The sequence below is a fragment of the Palaemon carinicauda genome, chromosome 23 (genome assembly GCF_036898095.1).
Source record: "Palaemon carinicauda isolate YSFRI2023 chromosome 23, ASM3689809v2, whole genome shotgun sequence".
NCBI lineage: Eukaryota > Metazoa > Arthropoda > Malacostraca > Decapoda > Palaemonidae > Palaemon > Palaemon carinicauda.
Genome location: NC_090747.1, coordinates 96,824,778 through 96,848,650, shown reverse-complemented (window position 1 = coordinate 96,848,650; position 23,873 = coordinate 96,824,778). Strand labels below are relative to the sequence as shown.

The following is a 23,873-nucleotide window of genomic DNA, read 5'->3' as shown; positions in this document are numbered from 1 at the left end:
GAATAGCGAAGGCTAAACTCTAGAGCAAATACATCACCAAATCGTGAGCAATAACTCCAGAATCAACAGCGTATCCATGTAGGTCTAGCCGGAGGCACGACAGAGGAAAAATTGAGGTGGTGTTGACAAGAAGTACTGGAGTACCTGACCACAGATGGCGCTGTTGTGTTCACCCCCACCTGTATAGCGATCGCTGGCGTATCCCGACCGTAGATTTCTGTCGGCAACAGAGTTGACAGCTACATGATTATCGGGTAAGATTAATATTGAAAAATAGGGATGCTATGTAATAATGAAAAATACTTGTGTCCATAAATTACAAAGCATTACATTTCACCCTAAGATTATCTCTTTGGTTGTGTTAGGTGCCAAAAAAGTGCCTTTTTTAAGGAAAGAAACAATGTTCATCATACTACATGTTCACTCTATTGCAGTACAAAGACAAACCCAACTTCAGAAAACACTAATCTTGTTATGAAGTTGGTTGAGCAGATCATCAATATTTCTAAAGAATTTTTTTATCAATAGTAATCAGCAGTGGAGATGGTTGGCATAACCCCTTACGGGTTTATTAATTTCCTTTCCTCACAGGGCTATATTTCCCTGTTGGAGCCCTTAGGCTTATAGGATCATCTTGCTTTTCCAACTAGGGTTGTAGCTTAGCTAGAAATAATCTAAACAAGCTTCATTACAAGACCTAATTGGAAGGGCAATGAGAAGACAAGAAGTCACATATCAATTTAACATATCTGTATGGTGGTCCGTGGAAATGAAGTTGCAAAAGTCATCACTAACGCAAGGATATCCTTCCATAGCAATGAATGACTACAGTTTATGGAAAGAAGCAACAAAGAGAATCATGTTCAAAAGTTCAGGTACTTCTAATGCAACAAGAACAGGAGCTGGAGTCACAGGAACAATACGATGAGGGGCACCCCAGAAATGATAGCAAATGAAAAAACGGGGACAACTTTCTACTAGGGGATATAAGAAAACTTTCAATATGGCAAGTAAATAGATCCAAAAGGAGTGAAGATGATCAGAGACAGACATTCCTTACGGTTTAAAGGCTGACAAGGTACTATGTTCCATCAAGAATATCTCCGTACATTTTTAGCCCATACATCCACACTTTGCAAAGTCTTAGATCACACGCAACACTCAACACATCAATCATTGCATCAAGAAGATGAGAATCAACACAAATAGCACACATGTAATTGGTACATGACTTCTCAGCAAAATCTGTGAACAATCGCATATTCAGACAAAAGTGAGGTAGAATATGAAATAAAATAGCACATGCACAAGATAAAAATTACCGACAACATAAACTTAAATAATCCTTATACACAGAGTGGAGGCCTGTACAGGACAAGAGAAACACAAACACATGCTCTTTAGACAAAATATACACTGCTCATTGTATATAGGAAGGAATGCATGTAGAGGAAAACTGTGCATATAATTTATACATGCATTACTTTTACTCCTTTTTTCAGGATCGTTGTTTTATAAAATAATTAAATTATCAAGTATATATTAATTTCTATAGTATTATTAACTTTTATAATCAATCTTAAACTCTGCTCAATTGCTTGTAAATTTTTATAGTTGTAAGAGTGGATTTGGGGACGGTCTGTTTTATCAACAGCCCTTATCCCCCATTTGTATAATCTACAAGTTTTGATATTGGCAGTTTAGGTACTGTAAAAATAAAGGCTTGTGGTTTTATTGCTTTGAGAACAAACAGAAACTTAATTGCACTACTTAAATCTAGATTCTGAAGGTTCACTTCCTTCCACCACAGTGCTTACAAAAATGAGAAAATACTCTCACCCTATGCTGATCATCATAGAGTTTTTCTTTAGGTCTTGACCTTGAAAATATATTTTTCTCACCATCTAAGAATATACTCGAGTTATTTATATTTTCTACTTTAGTTTTCTCCCTCCAATCTTCTAGATTAATCCTACGCTGTCTCTTGATCAAATTCTCGATTTCCCTGTTGCGCTGAGCGGATGCTTGGAGTGCAGTGGAACGAACCTGCAATTTGAGTACGGTAGTCAATAAAACGTTGTTTTAAGGAAAATCTTAAATCTTATTATATAAGCTACTTACTTATGAGTAAATGTAGTTGGCCCATTTCATGCTTACAATAGTATCCTAAATGTTTTGTTCTCTCGCTTACTGCTACTCATCATGCGTGTCCATCTAGATAAAGTCCCTTGGATGAAATTTTCTTGAAAACACCGTCAAGACGGGTTTTAAAACAGCTTTGGGAGTAGCCATACAAAAAGTGAATGTACTTGTGAAAATGGTTACAGTATTTGTATGTCATTTACTGTACTCTTAATATTATTGAGAGGATTGGGAAGCTGGGAAAACCATTTCATAGAAGTTCTGCATGAGAAACTTAAACAGAGTACTTCTTGGCTTTAAGAATCTACAGCAGGATCCACTGTTTGAAAGACCATAAAAACTACAAACTTGGTGCTAATACAGCCTTGTTTAATGTCCTCGTCTGACGACTTAAAGTTATCAGACTATATTTGATTGAGTAAATCCTAACTTGGCTATATGCAGAGCTTTTAAAAGTAATACCATACCCTAACTTGCAGCAAACGTTTTTATGTTGAACAGGCTGACATATGCCGTTTTATAGTTTATATATGAAATGTCTGTTTTAATGTTATCATTTTAAAATATTTTATTTCAATTGTTCATTACTTCTTATATCATTTATTTATTTCCCTATTTCCTTTCCTCACTGGGGTATTTTTCCCTGTTGGAGCCCTTGGGGTTATAGCATCTTGCTTTTCCAACTAGGGTTGTAGCTTAGCTAGTAATAATGATAGTAAGTTGTTAAATGGTTCCAAGTGACATGACATTAGTTGCTTTTTAACATACTGCAAGTTGGACTTTCACCCTGTAAAGAGACTTGTACCTTACTTGAACACATAATGAAAACGAAAAAGTTTTTACAACCTGCTATCATTTTATGAAAATAATTTACTTACATTAATAAGCTTCAAAATAAAGTTATTGTATGGCTTAGAAACTGACATAAGGTCGGGAAATACGGTATAACGTGGATTTTTTCTTTGTATTTAACATTCAAGTAACAAAGTCGGAACCGACGTATGTTGAACTGACATAAAGAAGGTCTTACTGCTTATAATTATCCTGTTTTCATCATCTCATCCTTAAGAGGAATTCCCAAAATTCCCTTAAAGAACTCATGCACTGGAGATCCTTCACCATATACTGTAGTGTTCTCTGCCTTAATGTATCACATACTGTTAGAATATTCAAACAGAGAAGAATGTGAAGATACATCTGCTCAGGAGCCCAGGGTGACTCAGTTTTAAAAAGAAAATTGGGACTGAGTACACTTCCATGAGACAAACTCATCACACAAAATCCCATAAATACATCCAAATTAAATCTTTTAACATAACAATGGTGATTAAGCAGTAATAACAATGGCAAAACAATGAATATTCATCAGTACACTATTATTAGGCTAGAGGAACGTAGAGAGTAGAGGTCCCCTTTTTGTTTTTGTTTCATTTGTTGATGTCGGCTACCCCCCAAAATTGGGGGACGTGCCTTGGTATATGTATGTACACTATTGTTCAGACTGTGAACTGAAGTTGTAAAGGGACTTGGCGTGGTAATCGATACAGATTACTCCCCATGGCAGAGGATATATAAGCCATAGTTAAATTATTGCTTGACTTGTTCTTAGTAGGAAATTAACTCTAAAAAAGAAACATTTATTACATGCACTATGAAGTGTCTGTATTTATGTTAGAACACTTTTTCCCTTCCATGTAAAAACACTTTAGAGATTTCAAATCTTAAAGTGCAAGTACATGACAGCTTCTTAAGTACAAAGTGTAAGTTACTCTTCGCAAAGTAATCCATTAATGATTTCAAAGACCTTTCAGAAATTACTATACAAACAACATTGCACTTAATCTTCATATAAATATATCAACAAAGTAAAAGATTTTAATCACCTGCTCCTTATTGAGATGAATGTTAAATGACGTCTGATCACCTATGGTGCGAACGGCTTCCCCGCTTGCGACAGGTAGGTAAATCACCTTTTTATCGCTGTCGTGATAATTCTTCCTAAGCGTTCTTGAGAGCTGGGATGTGTATGGGTATTTATGACTTCTGACTAGTTTGGCCTTCGACGAAGATGCCGACCGAGGCCGGACTTCCAATTCTTTTGATGCTGTTGGAAAACTAGTTCTTAGTTACAAAGGAGAGAATGTGCAACTATATTGTTCTGACTTTATCTAGGCAAATTTAAATGAACTGGAAATCATCACGACAAAATACTACAAGATGTGTAAATAAATATCCAAGTTTTATTCAAAAGTTAGGTTAATGCAAGAAGTAATTTCTACCTGTGATAACATTAGTTGGCGACACTGTTTATTACTAATGTTTTCACTTTGGCAACACTACACTCATCGTTTACATTAATGCCACGGGTTGTCCTAGCAATCAGTTGGTCCTAGCTGTTTCTTACTGTCAATGTTTGAGTATTTCTTCATATTGTTTTGTTTATTGTTATGTTCTTCTTATGTTAATGTTTTATAGCTTGATTATCATAAGTTATGTGCTTGTGTTAACGTGTGCATTTATGTTGTTATTCATTGTTGTCTTTCTTTCTATTGCGGATGTGGTAGTTTGCTAATGTGTTGAATAAAGCTTGGAAATTGTCACCAAGTATTACTTTCATTACACTACCTTCAACATTGATCAGTCGGTTATTAGTGAAAAAAATAAATATATGTCAGATGGCCAACAAGCATTTCTTTTGAAAATAATAGTGAAAAAGGAAGAATTTAGTACCTAAATAATATTGGAAGAGACAGTTTAATGTTGACACTTACACTGTTATAATTTGAAGTGCATTTCTTTTGAAAATGATAAAGTGAAAACGGAAGAATTTAGCACCTAAAAATATTATGAGCTTCAGTTTAATGCTAACACTTACATCACTATAATTTTTACTCAGTTTAACCATTTGTTTCTTCATTGAACTTGTAAGAATTATTTGTCTAAGCATAAGTAATGTCATCTAAGGATTTCCATTATGCTAAAACTTAACAAACAAATAAAACTCTTAACATAGAGTTCTCTCTATCATACTTTATATGTGCTAAGTAACCTAATCTATTCAGTTTCAGCAAAATATATTTTTAAAAAACCTAAAATAATCATAACTAGAGGGGCGCTCAGTAGAGCGCAGGCCTCTGCTGAGGTAGCTTATTTCTTGACCTTAACCTTTGACCTCAACATGTATTAATTGGCGTGGATTTTCATACACTCAAATATGAAAAATTTTAAGTCTCTGTAACGACGACGTCTAAATTTATGGCTGATTACGTGAATTGGACATTTTACTTGACCATGACCTTGACCTTCCAAAATTTAATAAGTTTCAGCTTTTTACAAAACCATTAATCCCTGCAAGTTTCATTACTCTACGATTATAATTGTGGCCAGGACGCTGTTCACTACCATACACACAAACAGGGGGTAAAACATAACCTCCTCCTAACTTCGCTGGCAAAGGTAAAAACTAATTACCAGGTATGAGGTCGTACTCTCTCTCCTGAGACCGGGACCTCATGATGCCAAGCTGCCTGCCGTCCCTTGATACGTCTTTGGCATAGCTTTGTTCTTGATCACTGGTTGGCATCAAATACTGCGTGTTCAGACCTTCTTTGGTGTCTTTGGCATCACTCTCATCATGGGTAGCTTCCTTTTGCTGCCTGAAAGGCAATTAAATGATTCAACAAAAATGCATTATAAAACTAGTCATACTTCACAAACTTACTATTTCCCTTGAGTGATTACTTAGTTACCGGTACTTAGAAGTCACTATGACTCAGTTCTCTTCATATCAAGACCCCTATAATGTATGTAGATAGCTTTAGTAATGATCAGCTGCTTTATGCAGCAATGGGCTTTTATCACTGTTACGCTCAAATAGGTCAAGTCTGATGTCTACAGAAGCCCCTTGACTTACAAACATTCGGAAATACAATTACTACTGAAATCATTGTAACTAAAGTTCATAATGAACAACTGTAAAAAAATGACACTATTGTATATAATTTAATGTATTAAGCAAGACATTTGCAATATGATGGGATCATTTGCTGACTTTTGCAACTGAAAATTGTAGGTATGCAAGTTAGGTGAAGTCTACCCTAGGCCCAAATTTAATAAAATTCGACTTATATACAACTTATTGGAACCTATTAAGTTTGTACGCTGAGGACTCTCTGTACTGTTGAGCATTTCCTTTATGGTGTGACCATACCCTTAAAACTACTTAACCAGTACACTCCTATCTTTGTGAAGTTCCGACAGTACCTGTGGGACTATGAAGTCTGCTGTGAAAAAAAAGAATAAGAGAGTCATAATGCAATCATAAAATTATGAAAATGTTCAAATTAATCCTGTAATTTAGGTAGAAGCAACCATACGAGGGAGTCGGCGAGAACCAAAGGCTGTGGAAGAGTGACGGCCTTTTACTGAATAGTGTTCTTTTGCTTCTATTTTATCATAACTAAGATCAAAAACTCTGTAAAAGGATACAAAAGGCCAGAATAATCAGAAGGATCTCCTTAACCGATTTTTTCCCCCTAGGAATCAAAAACTTGTATATCTTTACCCTGCTGCTTATTCCGGTGCCTTGGAAGACTGCGGAGGCAGCAGCAGTAGGGGATTCAGCCTTATGAAGCTTCATCTGTGGTGGATAATGTGGGACGGTGGGCTGTGGCACCCTAGCAGTACCAGCTGAACTCGGTTGAGTCCCTTGTCAGGCTGGGAGGAACGTAGAGAGGAGAGGTCCCCTTTTCTGTTTCATTTGTTTGATGTTGGCTACCCCCCAAAATTGGGGGAAGTGCCTTGGTATATGTATATATTATTATTACTTGCTAAGCTACAACCCTAGTTGGGAAAAGCAGGATGCTATAAGCACAGGGGCTCCATTTCCACAGTTTCCCTTGATAGCAACTTGATTTCTAAGACAATAAATTAAGCTATGGAGATCCAGAGTAAGGGTTTGGCTAGTTTTCATCACCATGCTGGCAACTACTGACTGGTGATGATGGGAGACAACAACAAATATAGCTATTTCTAGTCCTTTGCAGGGGAAAGGCCTCAGACATGTCCTTATTCATGTCTGGGTTTGGCCAATTTTTATCACCACGCCGGCGACTACTGATATGTGACGGAGCAAGACTTTTATCTGATCGCTCACAGAATCCAACCAAGTATGGGTGGCCCTGACTAGTACTGCTTTGCTAATCATGGCGACACACAAACCCTTTCACCATGATAAAGTTTCCCCACTCAGAAAGGGATAGTGATACTGATATATGCTAAATTTAAAACAGAAAAAAGGAGAAAACACCTAAAGTCAATAATGTGCTAAAAAATGTACTGTATAGCGTCTCCTAATGCACTTTTGGCTGATAAAGGAAACTATCATAAAATAAAATATGGGATACTCATCCAAGGAGAAATATTATACCATAAGCTGATCCTATGGTGTACTAGAGAGAAATCCAATGAAAATTATTTGTGAAAAAGAGACTTGTTTAGGAAGATAACTGTGAAATATTTTGAAATATGGAAGAAAAAAAGAGCAAGCTGAAGACTAATTTCCAGACACAGAAAGGGGGGGCCAAATACACATACAAAGGGCTAATATCTATGGATGCATACTTGTCAGGTGAGAGAGCTCTTCCTTCCAAAGTTTCTAGGGAAGTTGCTGACTGAAGGATAGGCTTACGTAAATTTATTTGTACACGTTAATAACAAATGAGTTTTAGGTAGGCTGATCATACATAAAGTGAAAACAAAAAAGATGTGAAGTTACAATGAATTAAACAATATTACCTTGGTGAATCATCTGGTGTAAAGTGGAGACGTGGTACATTGGGAAGAATCTTCTTTTCATTCGACTGCGCCACTGAGACTTCTTGATGGCGTCTGAAAACATGTTATTTTCATTAATAAAATGAATATGTTATTTTCATTAGTAAAATAAATTTTTGAATATACTTACCCGATAATCATGTAGCTGTCAACTCCGTTGCCCGACAGAATTCTATGGAGGGATACGCCAGCTATCACAATACTAGAAGGGGGTGTACTTACCAGCGCCACCTGTGGCCAGGTACTCAAGTACTTCTTGTTGACACCTCCTCAATTATTCCTCGGTCCCACTGGTTCTCTATGGGGAGGAAGGGAGGGTCAATTAAATCATGATTATCGGGTAAGTATATTCAAAAATTTATTTTACTAATGAAAATAACATTTTTCAATATTAAACTTACCCGATAATCATGTAGCTGATTCACACCCAGGGGGGTGGGTGAAAACCAGTGTACAAGATTAAAGGATAGCTAAGTATCCCATATTTCATATAACAGTTATCTCAAATAACAATGAAATAATAAGTACCTGGTAAGGAAGTCGAATTGAACCGTTACTCTGTCTCTTTTTTAAGTTCGTCTTCCTTACTGAGCGCAGCGTTCCTCTTGGAGGCTGAATCAACCCAAAGGTGCTAAAGTATACAGGGCTGCAACCCATACTAAAGGACCTCATCACAACCTTTAACCTCGGCGCTTCTCAAGAAAGAATTGACCACCCGCCAAATCAACAAGGATGTGGAAGGCTTCTTAGCCGACCGAACAACCCATAAAAAGTATTCAAGAGAAAGGTTAAAAAGTTATGGAATTATGGGAATGTAGTGGCTGAGCCCTCGCCTACTACTGCATTCGTTGCTACGAATGGACCCAGGGTGTAGCAGTACTCGTAAAGAGACTGGACATCTTTGAGATAGAATGATGCGAACACTGACTTGCTTCTCCAATAGGTTGCATCCATAACACTCTGCAGAGAACGGTTTTGTTTGAAGGCCACTGAAGTAGCCACAGCTCTCACTTCATGTGTCCTTACCTTCAGCAAAGCAAGGTCTTCTTCCTTCAGATGAGAATTTGCTTCTCTAATCAGAAGCCTGATGTAGTAAGAAACTGAGTTCTTAGACATTGGTAGAGAAGGCTTCTTGATAGCACACCATAAGGCTTCTGATTGTCCTCGTAATGGTTTTGACCTTCTTAGATAGTACTTAAGAGCTCTAACAGGGCAAAGTACTCTCTCTAGTTCGTTCCCCACCATGTTGGACAGGCTTGGGATCTCGAACGACTTAGGGTAAGGACGGGAAGGAAGCTCGTTTTAGCCAAAAAAACCGAGCCGCAAGGAACATGTAGCCGTTTCAGATGTGAAACCTATGTTCCTGCTGAAGGCGTGGATCTCACTTACTCTTTTACCTGTTGCTAAGCACACGAGGAAAAGAGTTTCTAATGTGAGGTCCTTAAAAGAGGCTGATTGGAACGGTTCAAATCCTGATGACATTAGGAACCTTAGGACCACGTCTAGATTCCAGCCTGGAGTGGACAACCGACGTTCCTTTGAGGTCTCAACAGACCTAAGGAGGTCCTGTAGATCTTTGTTGGAGGAAAGATCCAAGCCTCTGTGGCGGAAAACCGCTGCCAACATACTTCTGTAACCCTTGATCGTAGGAGCTGATAGGGATTTTACGTTCCTTAGATGTAACAGGAAGTCAGCAATCTGGGTTACAGTGGTACTGGTTGAGGAAAACTGCATTGGCCTTGCACCAGCTTCGGAAGACTTCCCATTAAGACTGATAGACTCTGAGAGTGGATGTCGTCCTTGCTCTGGCAATCGTTCTGGCTGCCTCCTTCGAAAAGTCTCTAGTTCTTGAGAGACTTTCGATAGTCTGAAGGCAGTCAGACGAAGAGCGTGGAGGTTTGGGTGTACCTTCTTTACGTGAGGTTGACGCAGAAGGTCCACTCTAGGAGGAAGAGTCCTGGGAACGTCGACCAGTCATTGCAGTACCTCGGTGAACCCTTCTCTCGCGGGTCAGAGGGGAGCAACCAACGTCAACCGTGTCCCTTTGTGAGAGGCGAACTTCTGAAGTACCCTGTTGACAATCTTGAACGGCGGGAATGCATACAGGTTGAGATGGGACCAATCCAGCAGAAAGGCATCCACGCGAACTGCTGCTGGGTCTGGAATCGGAGAACAATACAAGAGGAGCTTCTTGGTCATCGAGGTAGCGAATAGAACTATGGTTGGCTGACCCCACAGGGCCCAAAGTCTGCTGCAAACATTCTTGTGAAGGGTCCAGTCTGTGGGGAAGGCCTGACCCTTACGGCTGAGGCGATCTGCCATGACATTCATATCGCCCTGAATGAGCCTCGTTACCAGCGTGAGCTTTCGATCTTTGACCAAATGAGGAGGTCCCTTGCGAACTTGAACAACTTCCTCGAATGAGTCCCTCTCTGCTTGGAGATGTAAGCCAAGGCTGTGGTGTAGTCGGAGTTCACCTCCACCACCTTGTTAAGCTGGAGGGACTTGAAGTTTATCAAGGCCAGATGAACTGCCAACAACTCCTTGCAATAGATGTGAAGTGTCCTTTGCTCCTGATTCCATGTTCCCGAGCATTCCTGTCCGTCCAGTGTCGCACCCCAGCCCGTGTCCGATGCGTCCGAGAAGAGACGGTGGTCGGGGGTCTGAACAGCCAAAGGTAGACCTTCCTTGAGAAGAATGCTGTTCTTCCACCACGTTAGAGTAGACCTCATCTCTTCGGAAACAGGAACTGAGCCCGTCTCTAGCGTCAAGTCCTTTATCCAGTGAGCAGCTAGATGATACTGAAGGGGGCGGAGGTGGAGTCTCCCTAACTCGATGAACAGGGCCAGCGATGAAAGTGTCCCTGTTAGACTCATCCCCTGCCTGACTAAGCATCGGTTCCTTCTCAGCATGCTCTGGATGCATTCTAGGGCTTGGAAGATCCTTGGGGCCGACGGACAAGTCCGAAAAGCTCGACTCTGAAGATCCATACCCAAGGAAACAATGGTCTGGGATGGAACGAGCTGAGACTCCTCAAAATTGACCAGGAGGCCCAGTTCCTTGGTCAGATCCATAGTCCATTTGAAAATCTCCAGACAGCGACGACTTGTGGGAGCTCTTAAAAGCCAGTCGTCTGACGGAGCCGGACACAAGATCATGATACTGCTGCACAGTCTGTAAACTGTCAATCATGGGCAAGCGAGGAAGTACAGTGACAACCCGAATCTGTCTAGACTATCTGGGTCGTACAGACAACTCCTTAACGGGTTGCTGAGGTTGCCGCACTGCGTCACAACAAGTCCCTTCTGTTGGTTGTTGAACGTCTTCCCCGTGACACATTGACTCCGTAAACAAAAAATCCTCTAACAAGGACTAAGCTTGGACTGCATGTCATGCAACACAGCTCAAGGTCTATGGGAGCAGGTGTGGTAACAGACGGGATTAGCGGCTGAAGTGGAACCATTACCTTCCCTGTAAGCATGTAATGCTTAAATAAAAGTCCATAAGAGGTTATGCAGCTAAAGGCTCCCTCCAAATGACAGAGTCCTCAAGGGAATATCAGAAGGAGGGAGAAAAGAACTTTCTCATCTACAGGGACCTTATCCTAGAAAAGCTAAGTTCTCTGAGTGAGGGTTCACTGGTGTAAAAGCAGCAGACTAGAAGGCAACGTTATGAAACTGCTTGACAGTCTAGTGAGTTGGCAACAACCCAAGATATGTTGAGAAGCATGCGGTAAGGTATGCAGAGCATGATGAATGCAGAGTATGCTGTATGCAGAGCATGCTGTATGTAGAGCATGTTGTATGCAGAGCATGCTGAATGCAGAGCATGCTGTATGCAGAGCATGTTGTATGCAGAGCATGCTGAATGCAGAGCATGCTGAATGCTGAGCATGTAGTAAGCAGAGCCTGCTGTAAGGAAAGCAGAGCGTGTGCATGGCGTTTAACATTCTTAGAAATTCCATGACCAGTGCTAGAGTGCTTTATGCATGCTTGCATGGGGTTTAAAAATCAACATAATGTTTACCTTACATTCATAACTCATGATTCATATTTTTGCCATGGTTTGAAAATGGAGGTAAGGTATGCTGAACAGCAGAGTCAGAACGAGCTGGAACAACAACAGTGGAAGGTGCAGAAAGTTCCTGTTCCTGTGGAATGAGTGGAGCGTGAAGAGACCGAGGTTGCGCAGAACAAGGTAAAGTTCCCGCAAGCAGAGGTGTCTGAGGTGCAGGAACAGGGTGCACGGGTTGAGCTCGGTGCAGCAGCTGAGGAGACTGACTCACAGGTGGAAGAGGTTGTACTTCCACCGAGAGTTGCACCACCGGTGGAGCAGCCAGGGGAGGAGGAGGAAGAGTGGAGTAATCCTCCTGATCCCAAACCGAAGGTTGCCTTAAAGAAGGCTGAGGCTGAACAACACTGGGAACAGCGAACACAGAAAGAGGTTCAACATCGTACGCCTGGCAGAAGGTGCTGCGACTGGGTGCAGCGAGTGCAGGCGGGTTGAGCACAGGCTGAACGGGTGCAGGTGGAGGTGCAACACTCTCAGCCCGACATTCACGCAACAGGTCCGAAAGCTGTGCTTGCATGGACTGTAGTAGAGTCCACAACATCGTACGCCTGGCAGATGGTGCTGCGACTGGGTGCAGCGAGTGCAGGCGGGTGCAGCACAGGCTGAACGGGTGCAGCCGGTTGGTGCACCACCGGTGCAGGCGGGTGCAGCACAGGCTGAACGGGTGCAGGCGGTTGGTGCACCACCGGTGCAGGAGGAGGAGGAGGTGCAACACTCTCAGCACGACACTCACGCATCAGGTCCGAAAGCTGTGCTGCATGGACTGTAGTAGAGTCCACAACATCGTACGCCTGGCAGGTGGTACTGCGATCAGGCGGAGCGAGCATAGGCGGGGGGGAGTGTAGGCGCACTCTCAGCCCGACAAAATGATGACTGAGGAGAGTCAGAGCTAACCCAATGACTGCATCCGGGTTGTTGAACTTTACTTCGTACGTCTGGCATAGGTCTGGACTTTACGTTTAAGAGGTCTAGAGACCTGAGACCAGCGTTACTCTGCCAAATTTTCTCCTCTAAATCTCTTCTGCAGACGAGCAAAATAAGGGCTCAATCGTCTGCGGGTGGGAGTGACGGTCTCGGTAAGACACGCCCACAACCACCGAGGATACTTCTGTGCGCCGATCAAGGCCTGCCGAACCCTTTTGCCCTTCGACATTGCTTCTCCCCTGGGCTTGGGAGCTTGCAAGAGGTCCCGGACTGGGAGGACGACTGGCGCGCACAAAAGTACCCTCACGCATAACACTGACATCAATCACTTATCACTTTGATTTCTGTTTGCACTTATTTCACTGAACTCGAAACTTTAAGTGGTTTGTACCTGAAACACGCAATTCTATCCTTCTCAAAGTTAGTAATTGCGAAAACAGAATTACAATGTAACAGAAAAATCTAATGAAAGAAAATTCAGTGGCTGGAAAGAGACTAAACACTAGATCACTCTAGAAACGTTTAGTTTCTTCCCCTAAAGAGACTAGGGATAAGAGCAAAACGATAACGACGTTACTCGTACGCCTGGCAGGCTTGAGGGAAACGTTTATCCTCTTTCTCCCTCCGTCTCTATCTCTCTCTCTCTCTCTCTCTTGACTTAGAACCTGAGAGAAGAGCCCAATCATATATATCGTTAAAACATATTATTGTTAAAGGAAAAAACTGAAATATTTCCCAAAAGTTTCTTATTAGGATCAAAACCATTAAGTTAAGAAAGAATGAACAAAACGCTAGACACGGTTACTCTTACTGCAATGTGAAACCGTGAACATTCTTTCTCTATCGTAACGATAGAGTGCAAGTTGAAACGTTCTGAACGTCAACAACTGCCGAGACAAACAAAACGTTAGTTCAACTTTGAAAAAGTACGAGACTATCAAAGAAATTCTTTCAAAGACCTTAAAATAGCATAATATGTTAACAGGTAAAACCGAAATGACGGACTCACGATAATTAACTTCGGTACCAAGAAAAGACCGCCTACTATTAGGAAGGTCGAATATAAACAAATATAAAAATTAATTTTAATAAGTTTATAATAAAAGGAAGTTAATCGAAGAGGCCTATAAGAGGCGGAGAGATATAAAATAAATCTATAACTTTTGTTAAGCAAAATTAAGAAAGAGAGTCTATACTCTCTTAGACACCAACACTTTCGTCTAAGGGAAGGGTCGGCCATTGAAAGGTGAACGAGAGTTCATACTCTCTTCGTCACCAAAATTAATCAAATTAATTCCAAAAGCTAACTAAGCTAAAATAGAAGTTTCCAGTAAAGCGACAGCCGAAATCAAAGAGAAATACTTCACCAAAGTCGTGAAAATACTCCAAGAACATAAGCGTATCCCAGAACGTCTTGCCGGAAGCACGACAGAGGAATAATTGAGGAGGTGTCAACAAGAAGTACTTGAGTACCTGGCCACAGGTGGCGCTGGTAAGTACACCCCCTTCTAGTATTGTGATAGCTGGCGTATCCCTCCATAGAATTCTGTCAGGCAACGGAGTTGACAGCTACATGATTATCGGGTAAGTTTAATATTGAAAATTTTGAATATACTTACCCGGTGATCATATAGCTGTCAGCTCTGCTGCCCGACAGAAAAACCTAAGGACAAAATACGCCAGCGATCGCTATACAGGTGGGGGTGTACATCAACAGCGCCATCTGTCGAGCAGGTACTCAAGTACTCCATGTCAACACAGAACCAATTTTCTCCTCAGCCCACTGGGTCTCTATTGGGGAGGAAGGGAGGGTCCTTTAATCTATGATCACCGGGTAAGTATATTCAAAAATTTATTTTACTAATGAAAATAACATTTTTCAATATTAAACTTAGCCGGTGATCATATAGCTGATTCACACCCAGGGGGGTGGGTAGAGACCAGCATTATATGTTAACATTAAGAGCTAAGTATTTTGTATTTCATTTTAGCAGTTATTCAAAATAACAAACATAAAATTAATAAGTACCTGGTAAGGAAGTCGACTTGAACAATTACTCTGCCTTTTTAAGTACGTCTTCCTTACTGAGCCTCGCGATCCTCATAGGATGCTGAGCGACTCCTAGGAGCTGAAGTATGAAGGGTTGCAACCCATACTAAAGGACCTCATCAAAACCTCTAATCTAGGCGCTTCTCAAGAAAAGAATTTGACCACCCGCCAAATCAACCAGGATGCGAAAGGCTTCTTAGCCTTCCGGACAACCCAAAAAAACAACAATAAAAAACATTTCAAGAGAAAGATTAAAAAGGTTATGGGATTAGGGGAATGTAGTGGTTGAGCCCTCACCCACTACTGCACTCGCTGCTACGAATGGTCCCAGGGTGTAGCAGTTCTCGTAAAGAGACTGGACATCTTTAAGGTAAAATGATGCGAACACTGACTTGCTTCTCCAATAGGTTGCATCCATTACACTCTGCAGATATCTGTTTTGTTTGAAGGCCACTGAAGTTGTGACAGCTCTAACTTCATGTGACCTTACCTTCAGCAAAGCATGGTCCTCCTCATTCAGATGGGAATGAGCTTCTCGAATCAAAAGTCTGATATAATAAGAAACTGCATTCTTCGACATAGGTAAAGAAGGTTTCTTAATAGCGCACCATAAAGCTTCTGACTGTCCTCGTAATGGTTTAGTACGTCTCAAATAGTACTTAAGAGCTCTTACTGGGCATAGTACTCTTTCTTGTTCATTTCCAACCAAATTAGAAAGGCTTGGAATATCGAACGATTTGGGCCAAGGACGAGAAGGAAGTTCGTTTTTGGCTAAAAAACCAAGCTGTAAGGAACATGTAGCCGTTTCAGATGTAAATCCAATGTTCCTGCTGAAGGCGTGTATCTCACTGACTCTTTTAGCTGTTGCTAAGCAGACGAGGAAAAGTGTCTTCAAAGTGAGATCTTTAAAAGAGGCTGATTGAAGTGGTTCGAACCTTTCTGACATAAGGAATCTTAGTACCACGTCTAAGTTCCAACCTGGTGTGGCCAACCGACGCTCCTTCGAGGTCTCAAAAGACTTAAGGAGGTCCTGTAGATCTTTGTTGTTGGAAAGATCTAAGCCTCTGTGACGGAAGACTGCTGCCAACATGCTTCTGTAACCCTTGATCGTGGGAGCTGAAAGAGATCTTTCCTTCCTTAGGTATAAAAGGAAGTCAGCTATCTGAGTTACAGAGGTACTGGTTGAGGATACTGATTTCGACTTGCACCAGCTTCGGAAGACTTCCCACTTCGACTGGTAGACTTTAAGAGTGGATGTCCTCCTTGCTCTAGCAATCGCTCTGGCTGCCTCCTTCGAAAAGCCTCTAGCTCTCGAGAGTCTTTCGATAGTCTGAAGGCAGTCAGACGAAGAGCGTGGAGGCTTGGGTGTACCTTCTTTACATGCGGCTGACGCAGAAGGTCCACTCTTAGAGGAAGTGTTCTGGGAACGTCTACTAGCCATTGCAGTACCTCGGTGAACCATTCTCTCGCGGGCCAGAGGGGAGCAACCAACGTCAACCTTGTCCCTTCGTGAGAGGCGAACTTCTGCAGTACTCTGTTGACAATCTTGAACGGGGGGAATGCATAAAGGTCTAGATGGGACCAATCCAGAAGAAAGGCATCTATGTGAACTGCTGCTGGGTCCGGAATCGGAGAGCAATAAATTGGGAGCCTCTTGGTCATCGAGGTTGCAAACAGATCTATGGTAGGCTGACCCCACAAGGCCCATAGTCTGTTGCATATATTCTTGTGAAGGGTCCACTCTGTTGGGATGATTTGACCCTTCCGGCTGAGGCGGTCTGCCATGACATTCATGTCGCCTTGAATGAACCTCGTTACTAGCGATATGTTTCGATCTCTTGACCAGGTGAGGAGGTCCCTTGCGATCTCGTACAACGTCATCGAATGAGTCCCTCCTTGCTTGGAGATGTACGCCAAGGCTGTGGTGTTGTCGGAGTTCACCTCCACCACCTTGCCTAGAAGGAGGGACTTGAAGCTTCTCAAGGCCAGATGAACTGCCAGTAGCTCCTTGCAGTTGATGTGCAACGTTCTTTGATCCGCATTCCACGTGCCCGAGCATTCCCGGCCGTCCAATGTCGCACCCCAGCCCGTGTCCGATGCGTCCGAGAAGAGAATGTGGTTGGGGGTCTGAACAGCCAGTGGCAGACCCTCCCTGAGGAGAATGTTGTTCTTCCACCAAGTCAGTGAAGACTTCATCTTCTCGGAAATAGGAATCGAGACCGCTTCTAGCGTCTTGTCCTTTCTCCAGTGAACAGCTAGGTGAAATTGAAGGGGTCGGAGGTGGAGTCTCCCAAACGCGATGAACTGGTCCAGTGATGAAAGCGTCCCTATCAGACTCATCCACTGTCTGACTGAACATCGGTCCTTCTTCAGCATGTTCTGGATGCATTCTTGGGCTTGACTGATTCTGGGGGCCGACGGAAAAGCCCGAAAAGCTTGACTCTGAATCTCCATTCCTAGGTACACTATAGTTTGGGATGGGACGAGTTGGGACTTTTCCATATTGACCAGGAGACCCAATTCCTTGGTCAGATCCAGAGTCCACTTTAGATTCTCCAGACAGCGACGACTTGACGAAGCTCTTAGAAGCCAGTCGTCCAAATAGAGGGAGGCTCTGATGTCTGCTAAATGCAGGAATTTGGCAATATTCCTCATCAGTTTCGTAAAAACAAGAGGTGCCGTGCTTAGGCCAAAGCACAGGGCTTGAAACTGGTATACAACCTTCCCGAAAACGAACCTTAGAAAAGGTTGGAAATCTGGGTGGATGGGGACGTGAAAATAAGCGTCCTTTAGGTCTAACGAGACCATCCAGTCTTCCATCCTGACCGATGCTAGAACCGACTTTGTCGTCTCCATGGTGAACGTCTGCTTTGTGACAAAGACATTCAGAGCACTGACGTCTAGCACCGGCCTCCACCCTCCTGTCTTCTTCGCCACTAAGAAGAGACGGTTGTAGAAGCCCTGGGATTGATGGTCCCGGACTTTGATTACCGCTCCCTTTTGTAGTAAGAGAGACACCTCTTGCTGCAAAGCTAGTCTCTTGTCCTCCTCTCTGTACCTGGGAGAGAGGTCGATGGGAGTTGTTGCTAGAGGGGGCTTGCGTAAGAATGGAATCTTGTACCCCTCTCTGAGTAACTTCACAGACTGTGCGTCTGCGCCCCTGTTCTCCCAGGCCTGCCAGTAGTTCTTGAGCCTGGCTCCCACTGCTGTCTGAAGAAGGTGGCAGTCAGACTCTGCCTCTAGAGGACTTGGAACCCTTCTTCTTGCTCCCACGTTGACCTTCGGCACGAGCACCTCCTCTGCTGGAGGCTCTGCCACGAAAGGGCGGAATGAACCTTGACGCTGGAGTGTCCATCCTGGGTCTAGGCACGGAGGGCAAAGGGGTGGCTTTGCATGCGGATGACGCAACCAGGTCATGAGTGTCTTTCTGGATCAAGGAGGCGGCAATCTCCTTGATCAACTCTTCAGGGAAGAGGCACTTCGAGAGAGGAGCAAACATAAGTTCCGACTTTTGACATGGGGTGACTCCAGCTGACAAGAAGGAGCAAAGGTGATCCCGCTTCTTGAGGACCCCGGACACGAAAGAAGCCGCAAGCTCACTAGAACCATCCCGAATGGCTTTGTCCATGCGAGACATAATGAGCATGGAAGTTTCCTTGTCAGAAGGGGAGGTCTTCCTGCTCAACGCTCCCAAACACCAGTCCAAGAAGTTAAAGACTTCGAATGCTCGAAATACTCCTTTCATTAGATGGTCCATATCCGAAGGAGTCCAACAAATCTTGGAGCGTCTCATGGCCAGCCTGCGGGGAGAGTCTACCAGACTTGAGAAGTCGCCCTGGGCAGAGGCAGGAACTCCCAAGCCGAGAACTTCTCCCGTGGCATACCAGACGCTAGATCTGGAAGCAAGCTTGGCCGGGGGAAACATGAAGGCTGTCTTCCCAAGCTGCTTTTTGGACTGCAACCAATCTCCCAGTACTCTTAAAGCTCTCTTGGACGAGCGAGCGAGTACGAGCTTCGTAAAGGCAGGTGCGGAAGACTGCATGCCTAAAGCGAACTCAGAGGGAGGCGAGCGTGGTGCTGCAGACACAAACTGATCAGGATATAAATCCTTGAACAGCGCAAGCACTTTCCTAAAGTCTAAGGAGGGAGGCGTGGTCTTGGGTTCGTCGATGTCCGTGTGTTGGTCGTCAAGATGTGCAGCTTCGTCATCATCAGAGAGTCCATCGTCTGAATGTTGAGGAGGAAGCGGCAAAGGAGTAGGTAAAAGCTGGGCGGCTGAGTCCGGCAGCACGGGTGCATGCGTGGCTGCACTGGACCCAACGTCATGGAAACGTTGGTCAGTCTGTGAACTGGCAACAACCATAGCTGTGTGGGGACACAAGGCGTCTACTCCTGACTGCGGTCGAGTAGCGGAAACCACAGTGGGTTGCGGAGGTTGACGCACAGCGTCAAAACACGGCAACTTAACTCCACCCTCCTGTTGTTGTGGTAACACGCGAACGTCAACGGAGGGTTCTGTGCGTCGGTGAACGTCAACATGCGTCTGGCAGGGTCGACTGCGCATGGGTGGAGGAACTCTCACAGCTGGAGTGCGGGAGCAGGCAGCCTCAGCGTCTACTGGGCGCACAACCGTGGTTGGTTGTAGGCTAACGGGTGCAGCGTCAACCTTCTCCGCACGATACTCCTGCATGAAAGAAGCTAACTGAGTCTGCATAGACTGTAGCAAAGACCACTTAGGGTCTACAGCAGCAGGTGCGGCAACAGACGGTGTTACTGCCTGTTGCGGTACCACTTTGCCTCTCTTAGGAGGTGTGCAGTCGTCGGAAGACTGCAGCGAGTCCGAACTGACCCAGTGGCTACACCTGGGCCGTTGGACTTGCGCGGAAGGGACCTTGCGTTTAAGAGGCCGTGAGACCTTGGTCCATCGTTTCTGGCGTGAAACCTCTTCCGCAGACGAGGAATGAACGGGCTCACTCGTCTTCTTGTGGGTGGGACGATCTGGGAAAGATACGTCCGAAACCACGGAGGGAACGTCTGTCCGCTGATTAAAGCCTGTCGAACCCTTTGGTCGTACGACATTGCTTCTCCCCTGGGCTTGGGAGCTTGCAAGAGGTCCCGGACTGGGAGGACGACAGGCACGAACAGACGCACCCTCATGCGTTACACTAACACTTTTCACTGCACTAACCACTTCACTTCCCACTGCACTTTTACCCTTCAACTCCCTGACGTCAGCCATGAGTTGGTTGCGGTCACTCGCCAATGACTCGACTCTCTCACCCAGAGCCTGGATGGCACGCATCATATCTGCCATCGAAGGTTGTTGAGTGCTAGAAGGGGGATCAGGAGCAACCACTACAGGGGAAGGAATAGGTTGTGGGGCATGGGGAGAGGAAAAATCAACTGAGCGAGACGAACTCCTCCTGACTCTATCTCTCTCTAGCCTACGTGCATATTTCAGGAATTCTTGAAAATTGAATTCCGAAAGCCCAACGCATTCCTCACATCGATCTTCCAATTGACAGGTTTTACCCCGACAATTGGAACAAATGGTGTGCGGATCGATAGAGGCCTTCGGAAGACGCCTTGAACAGTCCCTAGCACTACACTTCCTGTATTTGGGGACTTGAGAAGGGTCAGACATCTTGAATTAGTCAAAGGGGGAATTCAAAATCTATCCAAGTCGTCAACAAATAATCCAAAATTCAATAAAAGAATGCAAGGAAGTATTGAAGATAACCTCTGCACAGCGAAAGCTAATAACCAGAAATGAATACTTCACCAAATAACGTGAAAATCAATCCAGAAAGCAACAGCGTATTTAGTAGGTCTTGCCAGTGGCACGACAGAGAGAAAATTGGTTCTGTGTTGACATGGAGTACTTGAGTACCTGCTCGACAGATGGCGCTGTTGATGTACACCCCCACCTGTATAGCGATCGCTGGCGTATTTTGTCCTTAGGTTTTTCTGTCGGGCAGCAGAGCTGACAGCTATATGATCACCGGCTAAGTTTAATATTGAAAAATAAAGATTAATTGAACAAAAAGGGTTTTTATACGATACTACATTAATCTCTTAGCAACATAATGCAATTCATATTTGCTGCATTAAATCAAAATATTATTTGTTATAAAGCCTAGGTATTATTACAGTATTATTATTATTACTTGCTAAGCTACAAGCAAGATGGTATAGCCCCAAGGGCTCCAACAGGGAACAATAGCCCAGTGAAGAAAGGCAATAAGGAAATAAATGACATGATAAATAATGAATAGTTAAAATAAAATATTTTAAAAAGTTACATCAAAACAGATATTTCATATACAAACTATAAAAAAGACTTATGTCAGCTTGTTCAACATAAAACAATTGCTGCAAGTTTTGTAGTTCTACTGATTCAACTACCCGATTAGGAAGGTCATACCCCAACTTGGTCACAGGTGGAATAAAACTTCCAGAATACTGTGTAGTATTGAGCCTCATGATGTCTCACATAAATAATCTTATGAATGAACAAATTTCTCCAAGAAAAACATGATCAGTAATAACAAAGGACATTGAAAAACCTGTCCTTCTGAGGATATGCTGACAGGCAAAGAGTAAATTGTTCAAATAAAGAATATACATTAAGAATTGTAAAAATATATTTGTCCATGTTGCCTTTTCTGACCTATATTTATGTTAAACTACTCCACCTAATCAGTAATAAGTCTCAGCATTTACAATAAATTCTTTTGAAAGCTCCAGGACATTTCGAGAATTACCGAGAGTAATGAAAGTACTCAGTATCTTAAATCTCGCTCTTCTGACTACCAAAGTGTTGAATTATCTTAACCCTTTTACCCCCAAAGGACGTACTGGTACGTTTCACAAAAGCCATCCCCTCTACCCCCATGGACATACCGGTACGTCCTTGCAAAAAACTGTCATTTAATTTTTTTTTTCATATTTTTGATAATTTTTTTGAGCAAATTCAGGCTTTTTCCATGAGAATGAGACCAACCTGACCTCTCTATGACAAAAATTAAGGCTGTTAGAGCAATTTAAAAAAAAATATACTGCAAAATGAGCTGGGAAAAAAATAACCCTTAGGGGTTAAGGGTTGGGAATTTCCAAATAGCCTGGGGGTAAAAGGGTTAAGAATCCACCTTAATATTCCTAAAACTTTTATTTCGTTCCCAAGTTGTGGAATGATCTTCCGAATCGGGTAGTTGAATCAGTAGAACTTCAAAAGTTCAAAGTTGCAGCAAATGTTTTTATGTTGAACAGGCTGACATGAGTCTTTTTATAGTTTATATATTACATATCTGTTTCTGACGTCAATAGTTTACATAGGACATGTCTGTTTTGATGTTGTTACTGTTTTTAGAATGATTTATTGTTAATTTGTTCCCATCATTTATTTATTTCTTTATTTCCTTTCCTCACTGGGCTATTTTTCCCTATTGGAGCCCTTGGGCTTATAGTATCTTGCTTTTCCAACTAGGGTTATAGCTTGGCTAATAATAATAATAATAATAATAATAATAATAATAATAATAATAATAATAATAATAATACCAGTAAACAAGTCCTGCCTTCTGTGACTAATGTGAATTTACAACTCAGGTGTAATGACAAATGTGGTGTAAAGCAGCATATCTTTGTTTCCACTTAACACCGAATGATACAGTATATGTTAAAATGGAAGCACTCAATAAGGCATCTAATTCTACTATGATATCAATTTCTAATACAATCACTGCTCTAAACCTGTTACGGAATAGTCCTTAAGTATATATTTTCTTCAAATCATCATAGCATAGATACAGTAATTAAAAAAAAAAGATTCCAACATCCATTTGTTTTACTGTACATAAAGTAATAAATAAAGGATGCTATATCCCAATAACTCACGTTTCAGGTTGACTTTGTACGCTGACATTTTTCATTAACGTTTTGGGAGGTCTATACGATCCATCATCCGAAGAGTCACAATCGCAACAACTGCCGTCCTCCTCGATCTTATGATGCGATCTTTCTTCTTCTCTCCTCCTCAATCTGTAGAAATTAAGAAGAGTTTTACCATTAATTTATGACAATAACCTGCAGCCACAGGGGACAGTTAAAGGCAAAAATTCAAAACAGAAAAGAACACGGAATACAGTATTAATTTGAATAATATAAAACTTGATTCCATTTGGGCTTCACAGAGGTAATAAAAGACCATTCCATGACTACTGGAGCCTTTGTATATCAGCGGCCAGTTCCTCCATCGTGCATAATGAACGGACAGTAATTAACCTAACCTTCCCAACTTAACCTAACCTACAAGCCGTGTCATAACCTATTTACCTAATGCCCCGAAGGGAGGGACGCTAACGCCACATTCTTAGTAAATGAACATCAACTAAACTAAACTTCCACCCCTAACCTAACCTACAAGCCGTGTCTTTACCTACTTACATAATGGGGGGGAGGGGGGCCTCTAACACCGTATTCTCAGTCGCCCGTCATCATACATACAAGTGGCCGCTATCATACATACACACCTTGGGTTTCCCCAACTATAAGAATTGCTTTCCCTCTATTGTATACTGAGATGGGTAAACAAAAACGAGTGATTTGCACATAGAATAATGGTCAGAAATACATAAATTCAAAGATAAAATGTTGGAAAAAGGGGGTGCATGCATGGTAGCGGCCACCTATGTATATGATGATGACAGCCGACTAAAAATATGGCAGTGTAAGGGGGGTCGCAGGGGGTGTTACCCTCCTGTTAGGTAATTAGGTAAGGACAGCGCTTGTAGGTTAGGTTAGGGTGGGAAGTTTAGGTTAGTTTGTGTCCATTTTTAATGCACGCAGGAGT

At 42.6% G+C, this 23,873-nt stretch overlaps 1 protein-coding gene across 1 annotated transcript in view; it reads right to left on the bottom strand.

Annotated features, from left to right (window-relative positions):
- Positions 1 to 997: 997 nt before the first annotated feature.
- Positions 998 to 23,873, bottom strand: part of LOC137617274 (uncharacterized) — a 23,369-nt gene continuing 493 nt past the window's right edge. Inside the window, exons 2-6 of the mRNA XM_068347271.1 lie at positions 22,919 to 23,062; positions 7,939 to 8,031; positions 5,614 to 5,798; positions 4,026 to 4,246; positions 998 to 2,046 (exon numbers count right to left, since the gene is read on the bottom strand). Of these exons, the coding sequence (XP_068203372.1) occupies positions 1,792 to 2,046; positions 4,026 to 4,246; positions 5,614 to 5,798; positions 7,939 to 8,031; positions 22,919 to 23,062 (898 nt within the window). The 3' untranslated portion in view covers positions 998 to 1,791. The remainder of the gene's footprint in view (positions 2,047 to 4,025; positions 4,247 to 5,613; positions 5,799 to 7,938; positions 8,032 to 22,918; positions 23,063 to 23,873) is intronic.